Consider the following 23,113-nt stretch of genomic DNA (forward strand, 5'->3'; position numbering starts at 1 on the left):
AAGAGGAAGGCCGTGGAGGGAAAGATGCTTGATGAACTGTCTTTGAAGGCCATAGTAAATGCAAGATTTGAGATTAAGTGATGGTGACAACTTGATTAGGGAGGATGGGAAAGGGAGGGGGAGCTGGTTTTCTAAGGTTTGTGGAATCTCTACTTTGTTCATGCTGAGTGGGTCCTCAGAGCCAAACTACCCAAAACTCTCCCTGTATAGCAGCTTATGGGACAGCAGTCATCCAAAGTCACACGGCTTTGAGCCCCTGAGCTGTCTCAGAGCCATAAGTAGTTTCCTTCCCTGCAGTGAAATTGTCCTCTGTGTTCATGGCAAGTCATTAGTGACAGTGTCTCCTTTAGGTGTTTCGTAACCAGACCCTATACTGTACAAAGACAAAGGCAACTGTGAAAAGCATCCCAAGCTGTCAGGGAAGTTAGAGAAGACTGTGAAACCTGATGTCACCTGCCAGGCAAACTCTTTTCTCCTAAGGAATCACAACCTGATGCAAAGGGCTGTCTGAGGAAGCCCAGGAATGAATGTGGCCATCGGACCTGTTTGCTCCTTACAGGCTCACAGCTGGTATTTTAATAACCGCCTGGAGCATGGGATTGTCATGGCAGGAGGAGGTGTGGGGAGTGGAGTTGGGACCTAGAGCAAGGAGGCCCAGAAGTGACACACCACTCTATGAGGCTCTGCTGCCATGAAACTTTTTGCATTTAGGGAGGATATATTCATATATGGGATGCATGTATGTGTACAGGTATATTTTATACATATGTGTATACATGTAGAAACTAGTGGTCAACCTTGTTATTCCTCTGGAGACGCCGCCTTTGGTTATGTCTTAAGGTTTCTGTTGCTATGAAGAGACCCCATGATCACAGCAACTCTTATAAAGGAAAACATTTAATTGAGGAGGCAGCTTACCATTTCAGAGGTTTAGTCCATTATCACCATGGCAGGGAGCATGGCAGTGGGAGTATGGCGGTGTGTAGGCAGACAAGGGACTGGAGAGATACCCGAGAGTGACAACTTGCAGGCAACAGGAAGTGAACTGAGACACTGAGTATGTCTTGAGCATATCTGAGACCGCAAAGCCTGCCCCCACAGTGACACACTTCTTCCAGTAAGGCCACACCCACCCTAACAAAGCCACACCTCCTAATAGTGCCACTTTATTTGGGGGTTCAAACTACCACTTTACTTTTGATAGAGTCTCTCTGTACATCCCTGGCTGGCCTGGAATGCACCATGCAAACCAGCCTGGCCTCCATTGCAACAGAGATCTATCTGTCTGCCTACTCAGTGTTGGGATTAAAGGCATATGCCACCGTGCCCAGCTCATCTACCTTGTTTTTTGAGATGGGGTCTCTCACTGAGACATCTTAGAATTCACTATGCAGACAAGACTGGCTGGTAACTGAACCCCAGGGATCTGCGTCTTTGGGCCTCCAAAGCACTGAGAATACCAGTGCATTCTTACTGTATCTGGCTTTTGGGGAATCAAACTCATGTTTTTTGCAATAAGCGCTCTGCTGACTAAGACACCTCCCCAACCATCATGGAAGACTTTTCATTTACCAGACTTTAAATTAAAGATTGGCTTCATACTCAAGTTCAAACACCAGCCTAGGCTGTCAGCAGGGCAGGGTGAGTGTGTAGCATCTCTCTGAAAAGTAGTTCCTAAGGAGGTTGGGAGGTGGGTCTTGGGGCAGGCAGCTGTGTTATCGTGAGGCAGCTCTAGCTGTGGCTGCCCTGTGTATGTCAGGAAGGGGAGCCACAGTTGGTAGTGGATGGTTTTGTGAAGGCTGTCGAATAAGTGGAGAAGAGCGAACTGAGTAATCATGATAGGAAGAACCAGGGACTCCTCCTCAGCCTCTCCTCCTGCGTGTGACAATGACCATGGTAGCTCCCAGTTAGAGGTGGCTGTCACCATCCTGTCATTGTCAACCTTCTAGCAAGGTCTGTGGAACCAAATGGCTTTTCTGCTTTGTGAAATTCTTGACCTGTGGAGAAGATTCTTGGCCCTGGAGAAGAGAAGTAGCAGTGGGCACACTGGAGTTGCAGAGGCCAGTTCAGTTGAACAAACACTCATTGTGTTCTGGTTCTAGGGAGAGGTGATAGATAAGGACATGGCAACCCATGGATAGGAGGTGCAGTGCAGTGTAATTAGTTCATGGTTGGTAGAGAGAGGTTCTTTTGGTGACATTAGCCACTGGTAAACTCACCTAGGCTCCTATAAACAACGCTCATCGGGACACACCCACTCATACACACACACACACACACACACACACACACACACGACTTGAAAGTAGAAGAGGCACTAGTTAGGAAGAGGATTAGTAAAAGAGTGGAGGAGAGATGAGAAGGATTAATGGTGTGTGAGTGTGTGTGTGTGTGTGTGTGTATGAATAGGATTGAAATACATTATGTACATGTATGAAAATGTTATAATGAAACCATTTATTAAATATAATTAACACATGCTAATAAAACATTTTAAAAACTATCTCAAAGTAGAAAAAAGATTCAGTATCAAGCCAATGGGATCCAGTCAACTGGGAGGTGGGAAAGACTTGGTAAGTGGTCATTTAGAGCAGTGATTCTCAACCTTCATAATGTTGTAATTCTTTAATCCATTTTCTCGTGCCGTGGTGACCTCCAAACATTGCTACCTCATTACTATGATTTTGTTACTGTTACTCATTGAAATATAAATATCTGTGTTTTCCAGTGGTCTTAGGCTACCTCTGTGAAAGGGTTGTTTGACCCCTGAAAGGGTGGATACTTAAAGTTTGAGAACCTCTGAGTTATGGGTATGAGATACAGCAGAGCTGAGCTCTGGTAGAGGCAGCAAATGAAAGACAACAGAGGCCTGCCAGGGTCTTGGGCAGCTGCCTCATCACGGAAACACCTGTCCCCTCCTGTGTTGGTGGGAGGAAGGTACTGGGTGGAATCTGGAGGGCTGAGTGTAGATTGGATGGGGAGCTTGAAATTGTTGAGTGAAAGTTGAGAAGGGAAGGTTAACGAAATTAAAGAGTTTTTGTCTATAACGTTATAAAGGGAAAATTCTCAAAGCTTATACAAAAGTATGGAGGAATGGTATGGTGAATTCTGTGTGTCATATATCCCTGCTTCATCAGGAATCAAGTCCAGGGCAGTGACTTCATTCAACTCCTGCTCCAGCTTCTTTTAACAGATTTCAAGTACTTTAAAGCCAACTTTAAATGCATTCAACTCAAAGGTTCCCCCTCCTCCTTTGGAGACATCTTGTAGTATAGTCTAGCGTTGCCTCAAATTCACAATCCTCCTGCCTCAGCCTACCAAGTGCTGTGGTTATGGGTGTGTGCCATTAAGCCTTGCAGGACTTTTCTTGGGTGCCTTTCACTTTGTATTTGAGACCAAGCCTCTCATTCTCCTGCAACCTCACCAAGAAGGCCAGGCTAGCTGGTCTATCTCCTCCTTTCTCTGTTACTGGAGTTATAAGTGCATGCCACTGTGCCCAGCATTTTATGTAGGTTCTGGGGGTTGAACTCAAGTCATCATGCTTGTGAAGCAAACCTTTGCTGACTGAGTTGTCTTTTTTGTGTAATTATTGTGTCATCATCATGTCCCTGTCCCTCTGTAAACTTACACTGTCCTCATGATATCTGTTACATTCAGTTGATTTGTTCATATCTGGACCCAAGCACAGTTCACACATGGCATTTAGTTGACACCTTTAAATTCTCTTAAAGTCACAGGAGGAAGAGTTTTGGAAAGTTTTTTTCTTAGAGACAACAATTTCTCAGAAAACAGAAGTCTGGTAAAGAGGATAAAATAATGTTCATGTATCCATGCTGAAACCTAACGGGAAAATGAGGCTGGGCCAAGCATGGAGAGGGACATTTTCACCTCCTCCTGTTGGTTGACCACTGCAGGGTCAGCTCTGGGGCACCTAACCTTTCTGCTCCCCCTAACCAGGCAGGAGGAGGCAGGGACACCTACAAAACTTTCCCTTTCATCTTCCTGGGGAAACAGGTGTTTGCCAGTAGGCCCCAAGCCCCAGCCAGTAAAGGAGCCAGCAAAAGGAGGGAAGACTTAACTTCGAGAAGGGAAGTCTACCAGGCCCAGAGTGACGGTCTGAGGCAGGAGAGAGAAGTGGCTGTGGAGTATGAGGCTGTCGGGAGGCACAGATAGAGGCTTGAAGAGCTATAGTCTGTTTGCAGCCCTGTGGAGAGCCTGGTATTGAGGGAAAAATCACTGGAGGAGTTGCCACAGTTCCTTTCTCACATCTTGGGGGTGGCTGATGCTGCTGTTTCCTACCCCTGCTCTGTGGGCATTAGAGCCTGCGCTGTTTCAAGGACAGTTGCATCTGTGTAAACAAAATCTGACTCCAGCCACAGCCTTCTGTTTTCTTGCCTCCCTTTCTGACCTTTTTTCCAGACACTAAACATTCCTAGGAGCCTGGTCAGAAATGCCCGGACTCCCTGGTTTCAGTGATAGGTCATAACTTGAAGATTGAAACAATGCCACATTCCTTCTGGAGACAGGTCTCACTGCAGAATTGATGTCTCTGACTTTCCAGGCTCAAGTGACAGCATCAACTCGTCACAAACAAGGAGCCCATTAATAATGAGGAAAGGCTGGCCTGACAGGGTCATAGCATTGATGACCTCTTCCTTGGAACTCATGTGGTTGGGTCTACCCAACCCAAGAAGTAATTGTCACCTCCTGTTGATGGGTCTGGGAGTAGGTCCACATGACATTTCATCTCTTGGCCTTTCTGCTCAATGAGTAACATTGTTGAGCCAGTAGGAAGTGGGGTTTTCCTTAAAAAGATTTACTTGGCCTGCATGTTGTCTCTCTGGCTATGAGGGGTGGGAGTTGGAGGTGGGGTGGGGGTGGGAATGAGCCATTTCTCTTCTAGGTGAGTAAAACCATCGGTATGTACATAAGAAGTCCCTTCTTTCCCCAAGTCTACTGATCTACTGGTTCAAATTTCCTTATGAAAAACAAATACACCCTGCCAGGATTAGGCTCAAAGGTCATTTATGGCTGCGTGAATTATACCTCCAAATGGTATTATAGCTGATCAAAGTGCCCGGGCCTCTTACTGGGGGATGTGAGCAGGTCCCAGGCTTAGAATTTCTTTATTTTATTTATTTGGTATGTAATGTTTGCCTTTCTGTGCATGTGTGTGTATATATGTATGTGTGCATATACATGTGCATGGAAGTGCCCCATGGTGTACGTATGGAGATCAGTCACATGAAACCTGGGATTGAACTCAGGTCATCAGGCTTGGCAGCAAGCATCTTTACCCAGTGAGTCATCTTGTTGGCCTGGACCTGGGATTTCATTCCAGTCTGTCTTGTCAGTAGCTAAGGGAATCAGTTCAACCATACAGATAGTAAGCAGGAACATTATTGGCTTTGGGAGGAGGGAGGAATAACCTGGAGGTGTAGACAAGGATAGAAGCAAATCCCAGTGTCCTCAGGTTGCTTCCCCAACTGCCAAACTGACATCATCCATTTATATCAGAGTTATATGTTATATCAGAGTTGTCAGTATTTCTTGGAAGATGTTTGAGTTAGGCTTAGACATATTTGGGAGTATGGGGTGAGGTAGTCCTGGAATAGGCCTCCTGCCAGATGCCAGTCCAAACTGTATGGGTGGCTGTGTACACTGGCTTCCTTCTGGTACCTGGCCACGAGGGAAAAACAGAGTGGAGCAATGTGGTCAGGCAGGACCAGAGTCTGTGAGTCTGTGAGTTGCCTTCTGTAGCTCTCAGCTAGGACGTCACCACTGACTCTCAGAACAGAAAGGAACAGCTGCATGGGCCTGAGGCAGTTGTCCTTGGGGCCACAAGGGCCTTTGAGAATCCATGGAAGCTTTCAACTGTCCTTGGAACCATTGCTTGCCTGGACATACACACACACACACACACACACACACACACACACACACGCACGCACGCACGCACACATGCACGCACGTACGCACGCACGTGTGAGCACACACAAATGTGGTTTTACTCCCATAAATAATATACCATAAACTCTGCAACTCAGTGGTTCTTAGTATTTTTTGATAATTTTTTAAATTTAAATTTGCAACAAGCTTGTTTTACATGTCAACCCCAGTTCCCTCACCCTCCCCTCCTCCCCTGTCCCCCTCCCGACCTTCATCCCATCCTCTATCTGCTCCCCAGGGAGGGTGAGGCCTTCCATAGGGGGATCTTCGAAGTCTCTCATATCATTTGGAGGAGGGCCTACAAGATTGTATAGCTGCTGTCACTTTCTAACCTCAGAGTTACTAACCCAGAAGGAAAACATATTCTTAGGACTGGAGAGGTGCCTCAGCAGGTAAGGAAAAAGTACTTGTTACTTTTACTGAGGACTTGAGTTGTATTCCCAGGAGCCACATAGAGCATTGGCTCTCATGGTGCTGGAGTTACAGACAATTGTGAGCTGTCCATCATGGAACCAAGCCCGGGTCCTCTGGAAGAGCAGTGTGTACTCTTAACCACTGAGTGTTCCACCACCCCTTTTTTATCTTCATTATGTATATGTGGAGGGGGGAAGATGCCTAAGGTGGCTGTGAGCTGCCCGGACATGGGTGCTGAGAATTGAAGTCAGATTCTTTGCAAGAACAGTATGCACTCTTAACTGCTAAGCCCTCTCCAGCCTCAGAAAACATTCTTTTGTAGTCACTCCACATTCTCTCCTGGCCCCAGCTAGTAACCTAATCCATCTCCTGTCTCTACGTATTTGTCTCTTTGGCTATTTCATACAAATAGAATCACACATTGTTGGTTTTGTGTCTGGCTTCTTCCTCTTAACACATTTTCAAGCTTTATTCGTTTTTATCATGGTCCGATACTTCATTTATTTTCATAATTAACACTTCTAATTAGTATCACACTGTATGGACATGCTGCATTTTGTTTAGCCATTCACCGGTTGACATGCTTTTGGTTGTCTCCACTTTTTTGGATCTTAAGAATAACACTGCATATGGGTGATAGACTATAGAGTCTTTTGCTCCATTGAAGTTGATATGGCTGTCCCTTCCCTCCGTCAGTGTTTGATGTGCATATCCCCCAAAGCTAGGTATGGGGTTATAGTTGGCTTTCCCTATAGAGAGGACTTCTCCTGTCAAGGATATTTGAGTAGTTCTGCAATTCTGATAGAACCTCTAAACAAACACAAGAATGCTGCTGGAGCCGGAGAGATGGCTCAGCAGGTCAAGGCCTTTGCTGCCAAGCCTGATGACCTGAGTTCACTTCCTGAGACCTGCTTGGTGGAAGGAGGTGAACCAGCTCCTGCAAGTTGCTCTCTGACCTCCATACACATCTACCCCACCCCCACTGCTGAATAAGTAAATGTCATTAAAAGAATGGGGCTACTCTGACCATTCATATACAGGTTACACTCTTAAAATCAACAGACCATTTTAGGATGTCCACAGACTCCCTGAAACCTATCTCTTCAGCTAGGAAAACTTTACTATTTTATAAAATGGGGGCATTTAAAAGGAAATGGAGAAGAATAATGACAGTTTATTGCTGCTTGGTGAGTGTCCTGGATTAAGTATTTCACACCCATGGGTTCATTCAGTCACACCAGCCCTGTCTTACGTATCTCACTATTACAGGGGAGACGACTGGGGCTCAGAGAAGTTGTGGTGGGTTTTTTATAGTCAAAGACTTAAGCTGTGTTGTCACTGCCAGATAGTTAATGACAACTGTGCATCTGTCCTCATCTGACCCCTTTACCCCACACCCCACCTCATCAAAGCCCCTATTTGCTTCCATTTCTCAGTACTAGAGGAGTACCAGTGTCATGCCTGCCAATAAGCATGCGTTTTACCCAAACCAGTCAGTCCAGTGCTCCTTGCCATAAAATGACCTCTCCCCAAAGTGATACTGATGACTCCTGCTTTCAGCTTTTCTCACTTAGGGATGGCAATCACATGTCTCTGTCTATTGTCTGTCTGTCTGTCTGTCTTAGTCTCTCTCTGTGATAATACACTACACACTACACTGTGGTAATAATAGCTCAGGGGTGCCCAGGATATCTTCTGGGCAGTGAGACATGTGTAACATCACCCTTACTGCGACATTTGACATTCCCACTGCATACCTTGCTAGGGAAGGAGGTTACCAGAGGCAGGCTGAGGACAGTATGTAGTCCAGGATCTTTGGGGATGTGGGTAGCTGCCATTTGAAATTCAGTTGACATCATCATGCTGTTTTATCTCTCAGCCAGTAGACAACCAGCAAGCCATGGTGCGCAGGGAGTCCGTGGTCAACCTGGAGAACTTTAAGAAGCAGTATGTCCGCAGGCGGTGGAAGGTGCGTCAGGGCTTGGGGTGAAGGGTGGGGGCCTAGTGGGACGCCCTGCTTCCCTCCAGATCTCTGTGCACATGTCACCTGACAGTTCTCTCCTCTCTCCCCTCAGCTTTCCTTCAGCATTGTCTCCTTGTGCAACCACCTCACTCGCTCCCTGATGAAGAAGGTGCACTTGAGGACAAGCGAGGACCTGGTGAGCACATGCAGAGCCCTTTGCCAGGGCACAACTCCTGGACTGTGGGAGTAAATGGAGGAGGATGTTAACTGTTTTCAGCTCTTCTGCAGGCCCTGGAGGCTGTGTGTGACCAGCAGAGGGATATGTTTGAGGGACCGGGACTGCCCTTCCACCCCTCCCCTCCAGCGCCTACCCAAGGACCAGTAGCCCTCTGGGAACTGTGGAAATGAGTCCCGTACACCATCTAAAATTTATTCTGGAAGTGTGATGGTGCACACCTATAATCCAAGCACTTGAACAAGAGGGTCCAGGCCAGCCTAGTTGACATGAGACCTATTTCAGACCATCTCGCCTGAAAAAGTTCATTCCTGACAACCCCAGTTCTCCCTTAGAATGGTGCTTTATGCCCTTGCCACTTTATCTTTTCTATTTTGCTTCAGACTGCCTGTATCAATAACGTTTGAGGACACATTTACTTGTTACAGTTTTTGTTTGTTTTGGGTTTTTTTTTTTTTTTTTTTTTTTTTTTTTACTTTTTTTGTAGTACTAAAGGTTGAACCCTGGGCCTTTAATATGTTAGGCAAAATCTATACCTGGTCCTTTAGTGTATGTTTAAAACAAGAGGCTTATAATGGGAATATATTCATCAAGGGGGTAGCTTCTAGAGCCAGTCTTCCAGAATTCAGATCCGCCTCTTACCTGCTGTGTGACCTCCAAGAGGTTGTTTAATATCTCTGTTCCAAAATGTCATTATTTGTAAAATGGGGGGTAATAATAGTTCCTACATTGCTGGACAGTGATTAGGCTTAAGTGATGTCCTTTCCTTAATGTCTGGTGGGTAAGTGCTCAATGTGTTTTAGCAATTGTTATTGCTGCTTAAAATCCTCCTGTAGGTCTTGAAATGGGCATCAGTGTTAACATTTAATTGTTAGGGGTTCTCTAAGAGAGAGCCAAGAGTGTCTGGAAGGTATAAATTATAAAAGGTGACTCTTTCCTCAGCAAGGGACTAGAAAGCAGCTGCCTGGCAGTCACCCTGGGTAAACTGAAGATGCTTAGCCCTAGGCCTGCACCCAACTGCCAGCTCACCCCTGTACCTCTGTAGTCCTAACATGTCCTGAGGGGCCCTCTTTCTTCAGACTGAGCTCTTGTTTATTCCTACCCTTGCCAGGACTTGAGAATTGGTAGCTCCAGGGGTTATGTGGCTTTCGGACACTGAGTCCCTCTTCTGGCCAGCAGTCTCACGGAATATGAAGGGAACCAACCTTGCTCCCTCTGAAAATCCCTGTTTGTCACTGGTGATTTTGTTCAACTTATTTTTTTATTGTTTGACTCTGACTCATACTAAAAAGTTGCTGTTCAGCAAAGCTTGAGTTATTTTTGTTGTCCTAGTCAGACTTGGTCCAGGATGTATTTGGCTAAAGTTGATCTTAACCTCAGATTTCCAGCTGGCTCGTGCTTGCCTGGAGGAGGTATGACAGGGTAGCAGGCCTGCCTTTCACACTAAGTCCTGGACCTTTTGTCTTGATATAGTTGCAGGGAGGGCTGTAAAGAATTTAAACTTCTTTCCTAACCTTTTCCTGGTGCAAAACAGCCTTTTTTGATTTTTGGTTTTTCTTTCTTTCTTCTTCTTCTTCTTTTTTTTTTCTTTTTTGTTGTTGTTGTTTTAACTCTGATATTCAGGCCACTTTCTTTCTACAGAAAGAAAAGGCTGGGTCCTACATGGTTTTTCCTGTTGGACCCTTCTTAATTTTTTTTTTTTTAAGAAAGATAATAACGGGGACTTTTGTTTAGGAAGCATAGAAATTAAACATTTTGAGGGCTCATTTAAATCTGAATTATTCTTTTAATAATAACTGGGGCTGGAGAGAGGGCTCAGCAGTTAAGAGTACTTTCTGCTCTTGCAGAGGACCCGGATTTGGTTCTTGGTGCCTAAGTGGTGACTCACAACCACTGTAGCTCCGATTCCAGAGGATCCAACTCCCTCTTCTGGCCTCCATGGGCATCTGCATGCATTCACTCAGGCACACAGACAAAACAAAATAAAACCTTACAGTTTGGACAAACGAAACCCCTTACAATAATGATCTCGATTTGAACACTTAGATCCATGGGAGCCGGTGCAAAGACGTTGCAGCCTCCAGGTGGTGGCTCTCTAACTCTGCTGTGGGGGCTGACGGGTTGTACTTCCATGGAAGTGGCACTGCTCAGAAGCCATTTCCTTTCAATGGCTTTACAGTAAAGCTTGCTGAAAGCATGGTGGGAGCCAGTGGAGGCCGAGGGTCTGGAGCGATGGCCAGAGGACCTTATGGAAAAATCAACCCCTTCCCCACAGGCTGAGCTCACAAGACCCAGTGCCCACAAACCACCTTTCCAAGTGGCCTTGACTAGCGACAGGCACAAATAGCACCAGATGACATTGTCACTGTTACAATTGGACCCCTTCTGGTACCTGTTTTCCTGTGGATGCCCTACCTGCTTTCCTGCCTTGAGAAGGAGGCTACAATACAATTAGTTTGGCCTCATTTCAAGTCCCCCTCCTGTTCCTGTATGCCAGAGGTGTCTGGATGGAACTAAGGGCTTCCCGTTGATGCCACCCTTGCTTGTCCCAGCTTATAAACCCCTTGCTTGAGTGCATGAACTTGGATGCTCAGTGTCACTTCATTCATATCATCCTGTGATGTCCTGCCCCGAGCCTCTTTTTCTCCTCCCCAGAGGAACTGCGAGAGTGACACAGAGGATGACATCGCCAGGAGGAAAGCCCTTCACCCCCGAAGGAGGAGCAGTACCTCCTAACTGGCCTAGTTTTCAGTGGCTGCCAGGGAGGGCCAAGCCCCTTGTGTTCCTTCTGTGCAAGCTCTTGGACCCTGCGTGTCACCAGTATCCAGACAGTCTGTGTTCCTGAGCACTTTGTAAGAGAGGAGTCTGCAGCACTCAGAACTTTGAGGAGACCCTGGAGCGTGGCTGTCTCCTGCCGGGGAGTCTCCAGCGGTCCCCAAACTCCGGAAAACTGGCTTTCATCTGTCTGCTAACCTCAGAAGCTGGGATGGGGTGTGGACTGAGGAAACGGCTGTAAAGGAGTATCATTGTTACTGCAGGTTAAAGGTCAGGTTTAGGCAGCTTTCCTCACTCGGTGACAGAGTTCAGAACCAGCCCGGGCAGCAATCATTGGGAAGACAGAAGCCTACCCTATCAGGATGTGTGAGTGAAGGGAATTTCTAGAGTGAGGGACCAATCTTGTGACTTCCCAGACTTTGTACAACAGTCTCTTGCCAGCTTACTGTGTTGTAATTTTTTTTCCTCATTTTTATTATTAAACTTCTTGTTTATCTAATGCTTGGCTGTTTTAGAAGCTATCTTCATCTATAGCCTAAGACCTGTGGCTTGAGCAGCACTAGGATTGGCTGCTAAATGGACAGGGCCTCAGGACCTTCTGAGCTGTCTTCTCTTGCTGCCAAGGTGCAGGCCCTGAAAGGTGCAGCCCCACATCACCTCAGAAGGCTGTGGCCCTTCCGCCATTGCTGTTGTCAGCTCTTCCCGTGGGGGCTAAATTCGTAAGGTGAAGTCCTAGCCCTCAGGACTTCACCATCACTGGAGATAAGAGTGATAAAACAGCTCTTGAAAATAAAATGAAGTCATCAAGGTAAACCCTAACATGATATGACTAATATCCTTATAAAAAAAGGAGGATTGAGGCTGGTGAGATGGGTCACTGGTTAAGAGCAATTTCTGCTTTTGCAGAGAACCCAGGTTCCAATCCCAGTACATACAAGGGGCAGCTCACAACCACTGATGACTCCAGTTCCAAGGAATCCGATGCGTTCTGGTCTCTACAGGCACCAGATACACGGTACTGGGTATATACATGCAGGCACTCATACACATACACATACATAAAAAATAACAGTAAGAGATTTCTTCTCGGTATGGGAGCTCATGTCTATAATCCTACTACTCAGAAGGCTAAGGCAGGAGGATTGCCATGCGTTCAAGTCCAGGCTGGGATATGGGGGCCATTTACTGTATGTGGTGTTATGTATCTTTAAGTTCTGACTACTCTGGACACTGAGACAGAAGGGTTGCTTGAGTCCAGGAGTTAGAGGCAGCCTGGGCAACAAAGGAGAGCAGGAGGAAGAGCAAGAGATTAAGATACAAAAGAAAGAACACCTGAGAACACAGGGAAGATGGCATCTACCAGCTAAGGAGCAAGGACTCAGAAGAAGCTAGCTGTCAGATGTGGTACTGTATGTCGGGAACAGGAGGTTCATGCTACACATTTGAAGCCACACTGGTCTACACATTGAGTTCCTGGGTAGCCAGGGCTACATTGCAAGACCCTGTCTCAAAAAAGTCAGAGTTGAGAGAGGGAAGACCCACAATGTCAGATATCTGGCCCCTCTTGTGAGAAAATAAGCATCTGTTGTTTAAGCTATCTAGTCTGTGCTATGACCATGCTAGCAAACTGCATACCTGCCAATTACAGACAACAGAGGCAGGGGAAATTTTAACAATCTAGACAGGAGGGCAAAGAAGGACCCTCAGGAAAAAATGAGAAAGATGAAAACAAGATGAGTGAATATAGTACGGAAATTTCTACAACATACAAACCCAGGCCATGTTTTCCTGGCCGTAAGAATGACTTTGTTGACCTTGTTGACCAGAGTCCCTGAGAAGACTCATGGAAGCCCAAGGGAAGTGTGTTGCAAAGAAAAGGAAGTCTGGAAGGAGGTGAGTGACAGGAAATGAGCCAGGAAATGCAGTGTGTGTGTGTGTGTGTGTGTGTGTGTGTGTGTGTGTGTGTGTTAGAGTCCGGGTGAGTGCGTCATTAATTCCTTTTGTTAGCAGCGAGGGGTTTGTTATTGTGTGTATAATTTGTTTACATTTATTTACTAATCAATTGATAATGTGTGTATGGGGGTGCACACATGCCACAGCACACATGTGAAACTCAGAGGACAACTTGGAAGAAACAGTTCTCTTCTATCATATGAGTCCTGGGAATGGGTTTCAGGTGATCTGAACTTGTCAGTCATGACAGCAAGCACCCTTACCTGCTGAGCCTGCTAACCAGCCCTTGTTTCCTTTTGAGACAAAAAATCTCATGGAGGCCAGGCTGCCTTTGAACCCTTGATCCTCCTACCTCTGTCTCCTGAACGGCATTATGAGCATGCACCAACATACTTGAGGCCTACAGTGAATTTCAGTCACACTGTGTGAGTCAGCCAAGCGACCTTCACGCTTTAGATGGATCCAGAGCAAAATGTCCCCCAAGAAAGACTCTAGTTCCAGAAAAGCTCCTAGCAAAGGAGGCCATGCTACTCCCACATGCTGCTCTACTAGCAGATGGAACAAACTGGAGACCCAGGTGTGCTCTGTTGGCTCTGAGAGGAGAGGCTTTGACCAGCTGACATCCTAAGGCTGAGAGGGCACAGTGTGTGTGCCCTGATGAAAGTGGAAGATGACCAGAGATGGAAACCATGCTCTGTGAGGGAAGTTCTTTCAAGAGCTCTGAGGAGCCTGCCTGTGTGCTTGCTGGATGCCACAATAATATCCCACAAGCACACATACACATTTTTAGCATGCTCTGTATTTTAATGTCGGTTTCACCATCTCCCCTGACTCCAGATCTTAGAGTCCACTGCCATCTCCCATTATTTATTTGCCAACAAAACAAAGCACACAAAAAACACCCAGCATATTTTGGAAGCAAAAGAAGGTCACATCCAAGTAAGCAAGTGAACCATGAGATCTCTAGGAAAAAAAAAAAATCAAGCCCCATGCTCCATGGACAATTAAAGTAAGTACATGTGAAAACTGGGCTGTTGAAGGGGACAACATCTATCACAGGCTTGGAGAATTTTCTTTCCATCTGCCCAACCCCCCACCCCCAGTTTGATGTCAGACCCATATTGTTCTATTCATGATTGCTGCAACCCTCAAAATATCTCACTTGGCATCTGTTGAGAAGATCCCATTCTCAGCAAACTTTAACAGGCTTAGGGACTGTTAACAGTAGAAGAGCTTCCAACAGTGGTTAATTGGTGTTTCAAAGGCACAGGCACAGTTGGTGTGCTTCCTTCAAGTTTTTCTCTTCTTGATTTTCCCTCCCTCCTACTGGTGCCCTCCATTAACATCAATTCATAACGGCTAGCTGAACACAGATTCCCCGAATCCCTTACTCACTGGGTAGAATTCACATCCCTAGCTCTTAATCTAGAAGATAGTTGATTATATTATCAAGGGACAAAATGGTATTGTAAGATCTTTCATTCAATCCTTGGTTAAAGAAAAAACGAAAACAAACAACGAAAAAAGCTGGCGACAGTTCTGAGGGACCCAGGCTTCAGCAGAGCGTTCTGCAGCCCTGTTCACAACCTTGTAAGGGAAATGAACTCCATTTATAATGATGATGAAGCGAGCCTCCGCAGAATTGAGAACTGTGCCTCCTTCTACCAGCTGGAGCACTTGGGATCTGGACCCCAGCCCAGATTTGCCTACCCCACATTCACATTCTTTAATACTTTTCCTGGGGGGGGAAAAAGGGTGGTAAATGAAAAAAAAATTTTTTTTTTCTGGAGAACCACATAGAGCACATAGAGTGTGGTGCTATTTTATTTAAGTGCAAAAAAAATCTATACATAATAACATTGTGTTCTAGAATCAGATGACCTCAGTAAAAATCCAGGTAAAGCTCACCTCAGGGCAGCTTCAACGGGGGAGGACACCAGCTGTTGCTCAGTGTTCTGCTTTTTGGTTTTGAGTTTGCAGGACTGGAGATTAAGCCCAGGCCCTTGACTGTGCTAGACAAGAGGTCAACCATGAAACCCCGATTGTCAGGGCTCAGTCAATCCCCTCCTCTCTGTTTCCTTGTTTTTGTTGTTGCATTAGTGAGAAATAACAAAATATCTTGGTGACTTACACAGTAGAAATGTATTGTCTCAGCTTTAGAGACAGCAAGTTCAAGATGGAGCTTTGGCTTGTCTCTCCTTGGTTTCTCATTACCTGGTCTTCTTTCTGTCGATGTCTCTCTCTCTCTCTCTCTCTCTCTCTCTCTCTCTCTCAGGCCACCAGTCATGCTGGATTAGTGCCAATAATATATCTTCCTCTTATCTATTCATCCTGTAAGGTCCTACCTTTAATATAGTCACTTTCTGAAGTACAGATGACTAAAAGTTCTAGATATGAGTTTAAGAAGAAGTAAACAATTCAGTTCATAAAATACCTTAATCATGGGCTAGGGACATAGCTCAATGACAAGAATGCTCTTCTAGTGTGTGCAGAGCCCTGGGTTCAGTCACCAGTACTGGTACAGATAGGTATAGGTATGACTGACTTGAGTTCTAGCCTGGAAAACCCAGGGAGAAATACCTGTGAGTCCAGGCTCACAGAATCTGTAGCAACCGCCTCAAACCTTAGAAGCTGTCTGCCTGATGTTCCAGGGGAGGGGACTGAGGACATTCGCATCTGCTGAGTCACAAGGATGTGGGCTCTGTGTATTCAGTTAGACATATCTCCTTTCACACACAGGGAGGGGAAATTGCAGATGAGCTGGCTGACCCTGCATTCCTCCAGAAGGTTGTGACCTTAGCTAGAGGGAAGGAGTGGAAACAGGAAATCTCCTGAGACCTACAGGCTGACAGAAGTCACACTGAGGCCTTGGTGTTCCTCAGCTGGGTCCCTGGGTCATGGCTTTCTCAGACCTTTCCAAAAACCAAGCTGTGAGCTTTGAAACTGAGGGTCGGAGAGGAGGCAGGGCAGGCCTTCCTGAATGGTGTAAACTGAAGACCTCATCACACTCTCACTCAGTCTAAATGGAAAGCCCCACCAAGCTGTAAGGGATCTTATTCTGGAAACTTCTCATTTCTCTACTCGTCAAGCAACAAATAACACTGCACATGATCTACTTAGCTACAATGGAATCAACCAATTCTTGCAAGCTTGTCTTAAACAGTGAGATTTGCCCCAGGGAGAATGGGACAGAAAGGCTGGGTCATGGACTTCAAGGCTGGGATAGATTTTACTGGTTCCTTCCCACTGTAGATGGGAAAGGACAAAGAGCATCTATGTGCTTCTGTGCATCTAGGAAGGTTCATGGATAAGGAGCTTCAAGCATCGTGTGGGAGGTAAAACACATCCCCATGGCCATCGAGATGGCTCAGCAGATGAGGGTGCTCTCCATCAAGGCTGATAACCTGAGTTTGATCCCTGGAACCCGCACATGCATTGTAGCACATGTGCGCACACACACACATACTATTGAATAAATAAATTAATGAAAATTGTTAAAACTCATCCCTAAACATTTTTTTGTATATATACTGTTGTAGCATGTCTGAACTATAGACTGGCTGTGCATGTCCCAGAATAGCTCTGCATGTGGCCCAACACATCTGTAGATCATAATGCCATGTCATAATGTCAAAATATTGGATACCCTGCAGGAAAAATAGTTTTCTTTCCCAGGAGCCCAGGCTGGAGCATAGCTGTAAATTAGCCACTTGCTCCAGCCTCGTAAGGCAGGTGTGGGAAAGTGGTGTGAACATGTAGAGGTGGAGCTTGTCCTTCTGGAGATGTGGTGAACAGAGAGGAGGACAAGGAGGCTGCCTCCAATAGGAAGACATCTCCTCTGTATTTCCTGTGTTCAATCAGTGAGGACCACTGCCAAAGCACCATGCTTGCCTAGTAAGATCCACCCAGCCTATAGACCCTTGCAAACATTTCGGAACTACAAGGTTCTAAAATGCAGGGCAATGAGTTTAGTTAGGGGTCAAGTTCTCCAGTGGGCACAGGGACCTGAGAGGGACGTTGAGAGGGGCAGGAAGTGACCTAACGAGAGCTTTTCGAGACTTGGTAGGCAGTTTATGCCACTGAAGGTATTGGGAGTGCCAGGGCCCTAATGAATTGGTATAAAAGTATTCACATTTGACAGGTTCTTTCTCGGGCTGGGCCTAAATCCATCTCCCCAAAGATTCATCCATCACCCCTGTTCTGTCTCCTACAGTCACATGCACTTAAATGTGTAGACAAAAAATGGAAACATGACAGTCCTCCAGGGTCCCACAGTTTAGTGACAGGATAAAATAGGAACAAAGCCAGGAGCTGAGGGAGGAGCCTTCGTTCTGACAGGTAGGGTCTGGTGAGTGTTTGAGTTGAGCCTGAAGGATGAGAGGCCTTGTGTGTGGAGGTCAACAGAGTCTAAGCCAGACCAGCCTGGGCAGAGACCCTCAGGTGAGAAGAGCATGTGTCTCCTGGGGATGTGGGGTGGCCTGGTAAGGTAAGGCTCACCAGGTAGAGAGCACGGTGGCACTGATGGGGGAGAAGACTTTGACTATTGGCTTGAGCTCCTGGCTGATGGGGAAGTGACTTTTCTTCAGGGCTGTGGTTTAGACCCTGGCCAGAGACCGGAAAACCCCTAGAGGTGCAGTCTCTAGCACACCCCACTTTTCCTGTATTAGAACCCCGGGGGATGAGGGAGGGAGGAAGGGTGCTGCTTAACAAGTTCATTAGGAGATTCTGCTGTGGTGCTTTAGAAAAACCACCCTGTGAGGCTAGGGCAGCTCTTCTCTCAACCTGTTCATCATGGTGGGGGGAGGGTGGGTGATGAATGACCGTTTCATCTTCATCAGGTCAGAGGCACCTGTGGGAAGATGCCTAACCCCGCCCCCAACACCACCTCCATCAGGTTTGTTGACTGTTGACATTTCCTCATAGAAGCAGGGGATAGACTGGCTCATTGGACCCTCACCCAAGATTCCAGCCACACCTTCTGGCCTGTTGTATGCAATTCTGCTCTAATTTCACGAGGGCTGAGGCTCTCCGTGAGTGTTAGAGCAGCCAGGCTGAGGAGGGTTGATCCAAAGAGGTTCCATCTTTGCGACTATGGAAGTCATCGCCTATGCTTGGTGAAGACTCCCCATTCTACCTGCTTCAGGATCTCCCACGATTCTGCCAGTCACCCTCGGCTCTGTAAGGAAGCCCATAAATCGCTTCACTGGAGTGAGCGTGGGTGGAATTGTGTGTGCTTCAGCTTTCCATTGGAACCTTATCAAGAGGTGGTAGATGTTGTTTTTATCTCCCAGGGAAGAAATTCCCTCCACTGTGGCAAACCTAGGAATATCCAGTGAACAGCAGGACACTTGGTCACCTTACTCCATGACAGGGTGTTTGGAAAGAAGCCTTGGATAGGGTGTTTATGGAGGGGCCAGGTGAAGGATGGTCCCAAGTCAATTTTTAAGCATTTTAGTGGCATCGGAAGTTGCCTGTCTCTCCTGCCACCCACTTCTGGTGCCTGCTGAGCTCATCCCCACCCTTCCTGTGGCCTGGCCCTACAGGTCAGCAAAAGAGTGGCAAGACCCAGACAAGGGCATAAAGACAGCACCCAGTCGTGCTGCTGGCCCAGTGCCTGGGTCACCTGAAATACAATAAGGCTCATGTCTCTCAGACCTTGCTGATGCTGTTGGAAGCTGAAAATACCCAGGGCCCTGGCCTGGCGCCTAGGTGGCTCCTCTGGGCCAAGAATCACAAAGTAGCTGTGATGTCTCCGTAGGGCTCTTGATTCCAGACCTGGTATCTGGGGATGGGGGTCATGGCAGCACCCACACCTCTCATCTTTCCAATAGGTTGAGTATTTTAAATAGATCAGTTTTTTTTTTCTTTATCCCAATATGTACCCAGGAGGAGGCAGAGAGACTTTATCAGGTTTACTGAACTGAGAATATCAGACAGAAAAGTTATGGGTTCTTCAATAGTTATAATGCCAAGTTGACAGCATCCAGAACCACTTAGCAAAGCTCTGGGTGTGTCAATCGAGGGAGCTTCTAGATTAGGTTAACTGAGATGGAAAATCCCACCACAGCTGTGGTGATATTATTCTGGGGGCTGGGGTTCTGGACTGCATAACAGGGAGAAATCTAGCTGAACCCTAACATTTGTCTGTCCCTGCTTCCAGTAGACACAGTGTGACTCATCACTTCACACTCCTGCCTTTACCATGATGGACTGGATCCCTCAAACTGTAAGTAAAAATAAACAAATAAACAGGTCCTCTTTTTTGTTTCCTGAGACAGTCTCAATAGATAACCCTGGCAGGCAGGCCTAGAACTCACACTGTAGTCCAGCCTGACCTGGAATTCACATAGATCCTCCTGTCTCTGCCTCTGCCTCTGCCTTCCAAGTGCTGGGATTAAAGGTGTGCACCACCGCTGTCCAGCTTCAAGTTGCTTCTGGTCGGGTGTTGGGCCATAGCAACAAGAATAGTAACTTACACGCCTTTGCAGGAAATGAACACACATTCTGAAACCATAGCAAAGCCTTTCACGGTCTATAGGTTCATTCCTAGACCAAGAGTGACCAGAGGATGGATGAGAGTGATTTGTTTAGACCGGAAGTCCAGTGCCTTGGAGCCCAGGGCAGTTAGCATCCACCAAAACTGCTAGCAGGCGGCTGAAGCCATTTTGAGAGAAGGGACATTGATGGAGGAACATGATACCACCCTCCCTGATCCCTGCTAGGTGATGGAGGGCGATGTCTCTTATCCCCTTTTCACCAGACACTTGCTGAGGAGGTGGGCTTCCCTGCTCCTCCAAAGTCTACAGGTATCAAGTCTGCTCCCTAGAAAGTGTCTTCCAGCCAGATTGCTGACATGTGCCTTTAGTCTCAGTAATTAGGAGGCAGATAGATCTCTGTGAGTGTAAGGCCTGCCTGGTTGATACAGTATGTTCCAGTGGAGAGATAAGTAAACCCAGTCTCAAAAAAAGAAAAAGAAAATAAGAAAATGTCTTCCACCTTGGGTCTGAGGTACCGGTCTGGAAGCACTGGCTTGTGAGTCCAGCTAGGTCTCAAAGTGAATGGCGGTTCTGGCATCTTCTTGGCTGGGTGATTTTTACCAGGCCATTAGGCCTCAGTTTTCCCACTTGTAAAATGGGCATGACAAACATCCCCCCTTGCAGGACTCCCAAGACTATTCAGCTGAATTAGCTAATGCATATCAATGCTTATTGTGCTGTACTCAGAAAGCGGCTTCTGTCCTATAATAACTGTGCAATATGGGCAGCAGTGAAACATAAATGTGTAAGTTGGAGCCAATGGAATAAGGGGATGGAACTCTGTCTTTCTGCCTCTGCCAACCACTTTGGTAACTGCAAAATGTGTGATGAGCGAGGCCCTTGATGTGACACGCTCTTGCCCTTCACCCTCTCTGCCTGCCCCCGCTGTGTGCTGGGGGCGGCACCACATCCTGCAGACTCCGTGAGTTGTGGTTGATTAGAAGCCTCACCGCCCAGCTGCAAAGTGCCTTCGCGTTCCACCTGTCTGGTCCCTTCAGCTGCCCACCACCAAATGCAAAGGAGCCTTGCTTGACCGCAGCAGCTGATGTCCTGGCCGCCTGCCCGAGGCCCCCGTGGTTTGCCTCCCACCAGGTCTTTATTGCCTTTAATTCTCATAGCCATCCTGAGAAAGCTCTGGTCTCTGTCTGACAGGCCAGAAAACTAAGGTGTGGAGGGGAATGATGTTTGTTTGGTTTTGTTTGCTGTTGTGATGTGCTGTCTCACCTCAGAGCCCAAAGAGTCACATGCAAACAACCATGGACCCAAACCTCCCAAACTATGGGCCCAAGTAAGTCTTCCTTCCTCTTGTGTTGATTACCATGGGCATTCTGTCACAGCAATGGAAACCTGACTAGCAGTCTGAGGGTTTTAGTAGCCCCGGCACTGCATAAACCGCATACGCCGGTGCACACCTGCAGTCCAGGCACCCTGAAAACGGAAGCAAGAGGACCAGGAATCCAAGGTTATCTTCTGTTATGTAGTGAGCTCAAGGCAGCCCGGAGCTATATGAGGCCCTGTTTTAAAACAAAACAACTAGTTCATCTCCCTAGAGATCTGCATCATTTTTGTTGTTTTATTTTTTTTAATGTGTATGAGTATCTTGCCTGCACTTAGGTCTGTGTATCATGTGCATGCAGTTCCCACAATGTCCAGAAGGGGGAGGCAGATACCCTAGAACTGGAGTTACAGACAGTTGTGAGCTCCCAGAAGGATGCTAGGAATTAAACCTTTTTCCTCTGGAAGACCAGATAGTTCTCTTAACCACTGAACCATCTTTCTAAGCTGGGTTCTGCAACTTGGAGAAGACTTAAGAGGGAAGTTAAGAGGGTACTCTGATGCTATGTGTGAGAGACTAATAGGCTCATAGCTATACTTTTTCAATAGCAGAGGGCCAACTTCATTTGTTTTACTGAGTGCCCCAACTTCTGGCCTGTTCCTTGGGCTTTCTTATCTGTTTGGTTCTCCTTCAGACAGTGGGCTCCCTGGGGGCAGGAATTGGGCTTTGCTTCCCAGCTGAAAGTCTTGCTTGATGGAGCAGCTGGGCCTATAGTGGGAACACTAGGGCCTGCCTGACCCTCCTTGTGGAGCTGCAGCTGATCTTTGAGCTCCTCTTCCACACAGCCATGGCTTAAATTTATTCCTTGGCAGCTAAAGAAGAAGTAAGGTGGGCAGTGAGATGGCTCAGTGGGTAAAGGTGCCTGCTGACAAGCTTGATGTCCTTAGTTTCATCTCCACAATCCAAATGGTGGAAGGAGAGAACTAACTTTTGCAAATTGTCCTCTGACCACCCTCCCCCACACTAAATAAAAAAGGAATAATGTGACTTTTACAAAGCCAAGAAGGTAGAAGAAGGAAGGGTTTAGAAAACATCAGAAGCACACAGATTTGTTCTTCCTCAACACTTCCAAGGCTTGAGCCTACCTACGAAGCAGGCTTCCTTCTCAAGTTGCCGGGGGAGAACTTATGATAAGGAACTAGGTTGTCAATAAGTAATATAAGGAAGAAAATCTGTGTGTTATCCAGACCCTGTTATATGCAGGTGTTGTTCTGGCCTCATGTGTGTAGTTTCCCTGACTTATAGCTTATATCTACCACCTTTGCCAATGAGGAAGTTATGCTGCATAAGACTTAAGGCTAGCTGGGTAGTGGTGGCGCACACCTTTAATCCCAGCACTCAGGAGGCAGAGGCAGGCAGATCCCTGAGTTCCAGGCCAGCCTGGACTACAGAGTGAGTTCCAGGCAACATAAAGAAATCCTGCCTAGAAGACAAACAAATGAACAGTCTTAAGCTAATAGAGAATGGAGCCAGGGTTTAGGCTCTAGACCTTGAAGCCCAGGTGCTGTTACTGTGGCTGCCTTTGAGGGGCTCTTTGGAAACAGAAGTCATGAAACTTTAGTGGTTGTATGACATGCTACACACACAAGGCAGTCGTGGTGCCCATCATATGTCAGCTGGGCCAACCTCAGCCAGTTTTTGGCACAGCACCATGTTGCCCACTGTCTAGGTCACATTCACTATCAAAGGTTATTCAGAGAAAAGCTTGGATCCTCACCAGACCATGGCCACCAGGTGGCACTGCAAGGGCTGAGATCTTTACACCTACAGCTAAAATCTAGTGTTTTTCCTGACATCTAGGATACATCAGGTTCCTCCTAAAACAGAGGTTCCAGGAAGAACAAAATAAGTAAACAAAGAAAAACAAAACAAAAACACCACAGGCCAACCCCCTGAGAATCTGGTTCAGTATTTTGCATAGGCTTTGTGGGAATCTACCAAGATTTTTTTTT

General features: G+C 46.6%; 1 protein-coding gene across 1 annotated transcript in view; it reads left to right on the forward strand.

Annotated features, from left to right (window-relative positions):
- Positions 1-11,835, forward strand: part of Dapk2 (death associated protein kinase 2) — a 117,357-nt gene extending 105,522 nt beyond the window's left edge. Inside the window, exons 10-12 of the mRNA XM_051197812.1 lie at positions 8,243-8,332; positions 8,439-8,522; positions 11,217-11,835. Of these exons, the coding sequence (XP_051053769.1) occupies positions 8,243-8,332; positions 8,439-8,522; positions 11,217-11,297 (255 nt within the window). The 3' untranslated portion in view covers positions 11,298-11,835. The remainder of the gene's footprint in view (positions 1-8,242; positions 8,333-8,438; positions 8,523-11,216) is intronic.
- The last annotated feature ends 11,278 nt before the right edge of the window (positions 11,836-23,113 follow it).

Source organism: Phodopus roborovskii, unplaced genomic scaffold, assembly GCF_943737965.1.
Source record: "Phodopus roborovskii unplaced genomic scaffold, PHOROB, whole genome shotgun sequence".
NCBI lineage: Eukaryota > Metazoa > Chordata > Mammalia > Rodentia > Cricetidae > Phodopus > Phodopus roborovskii.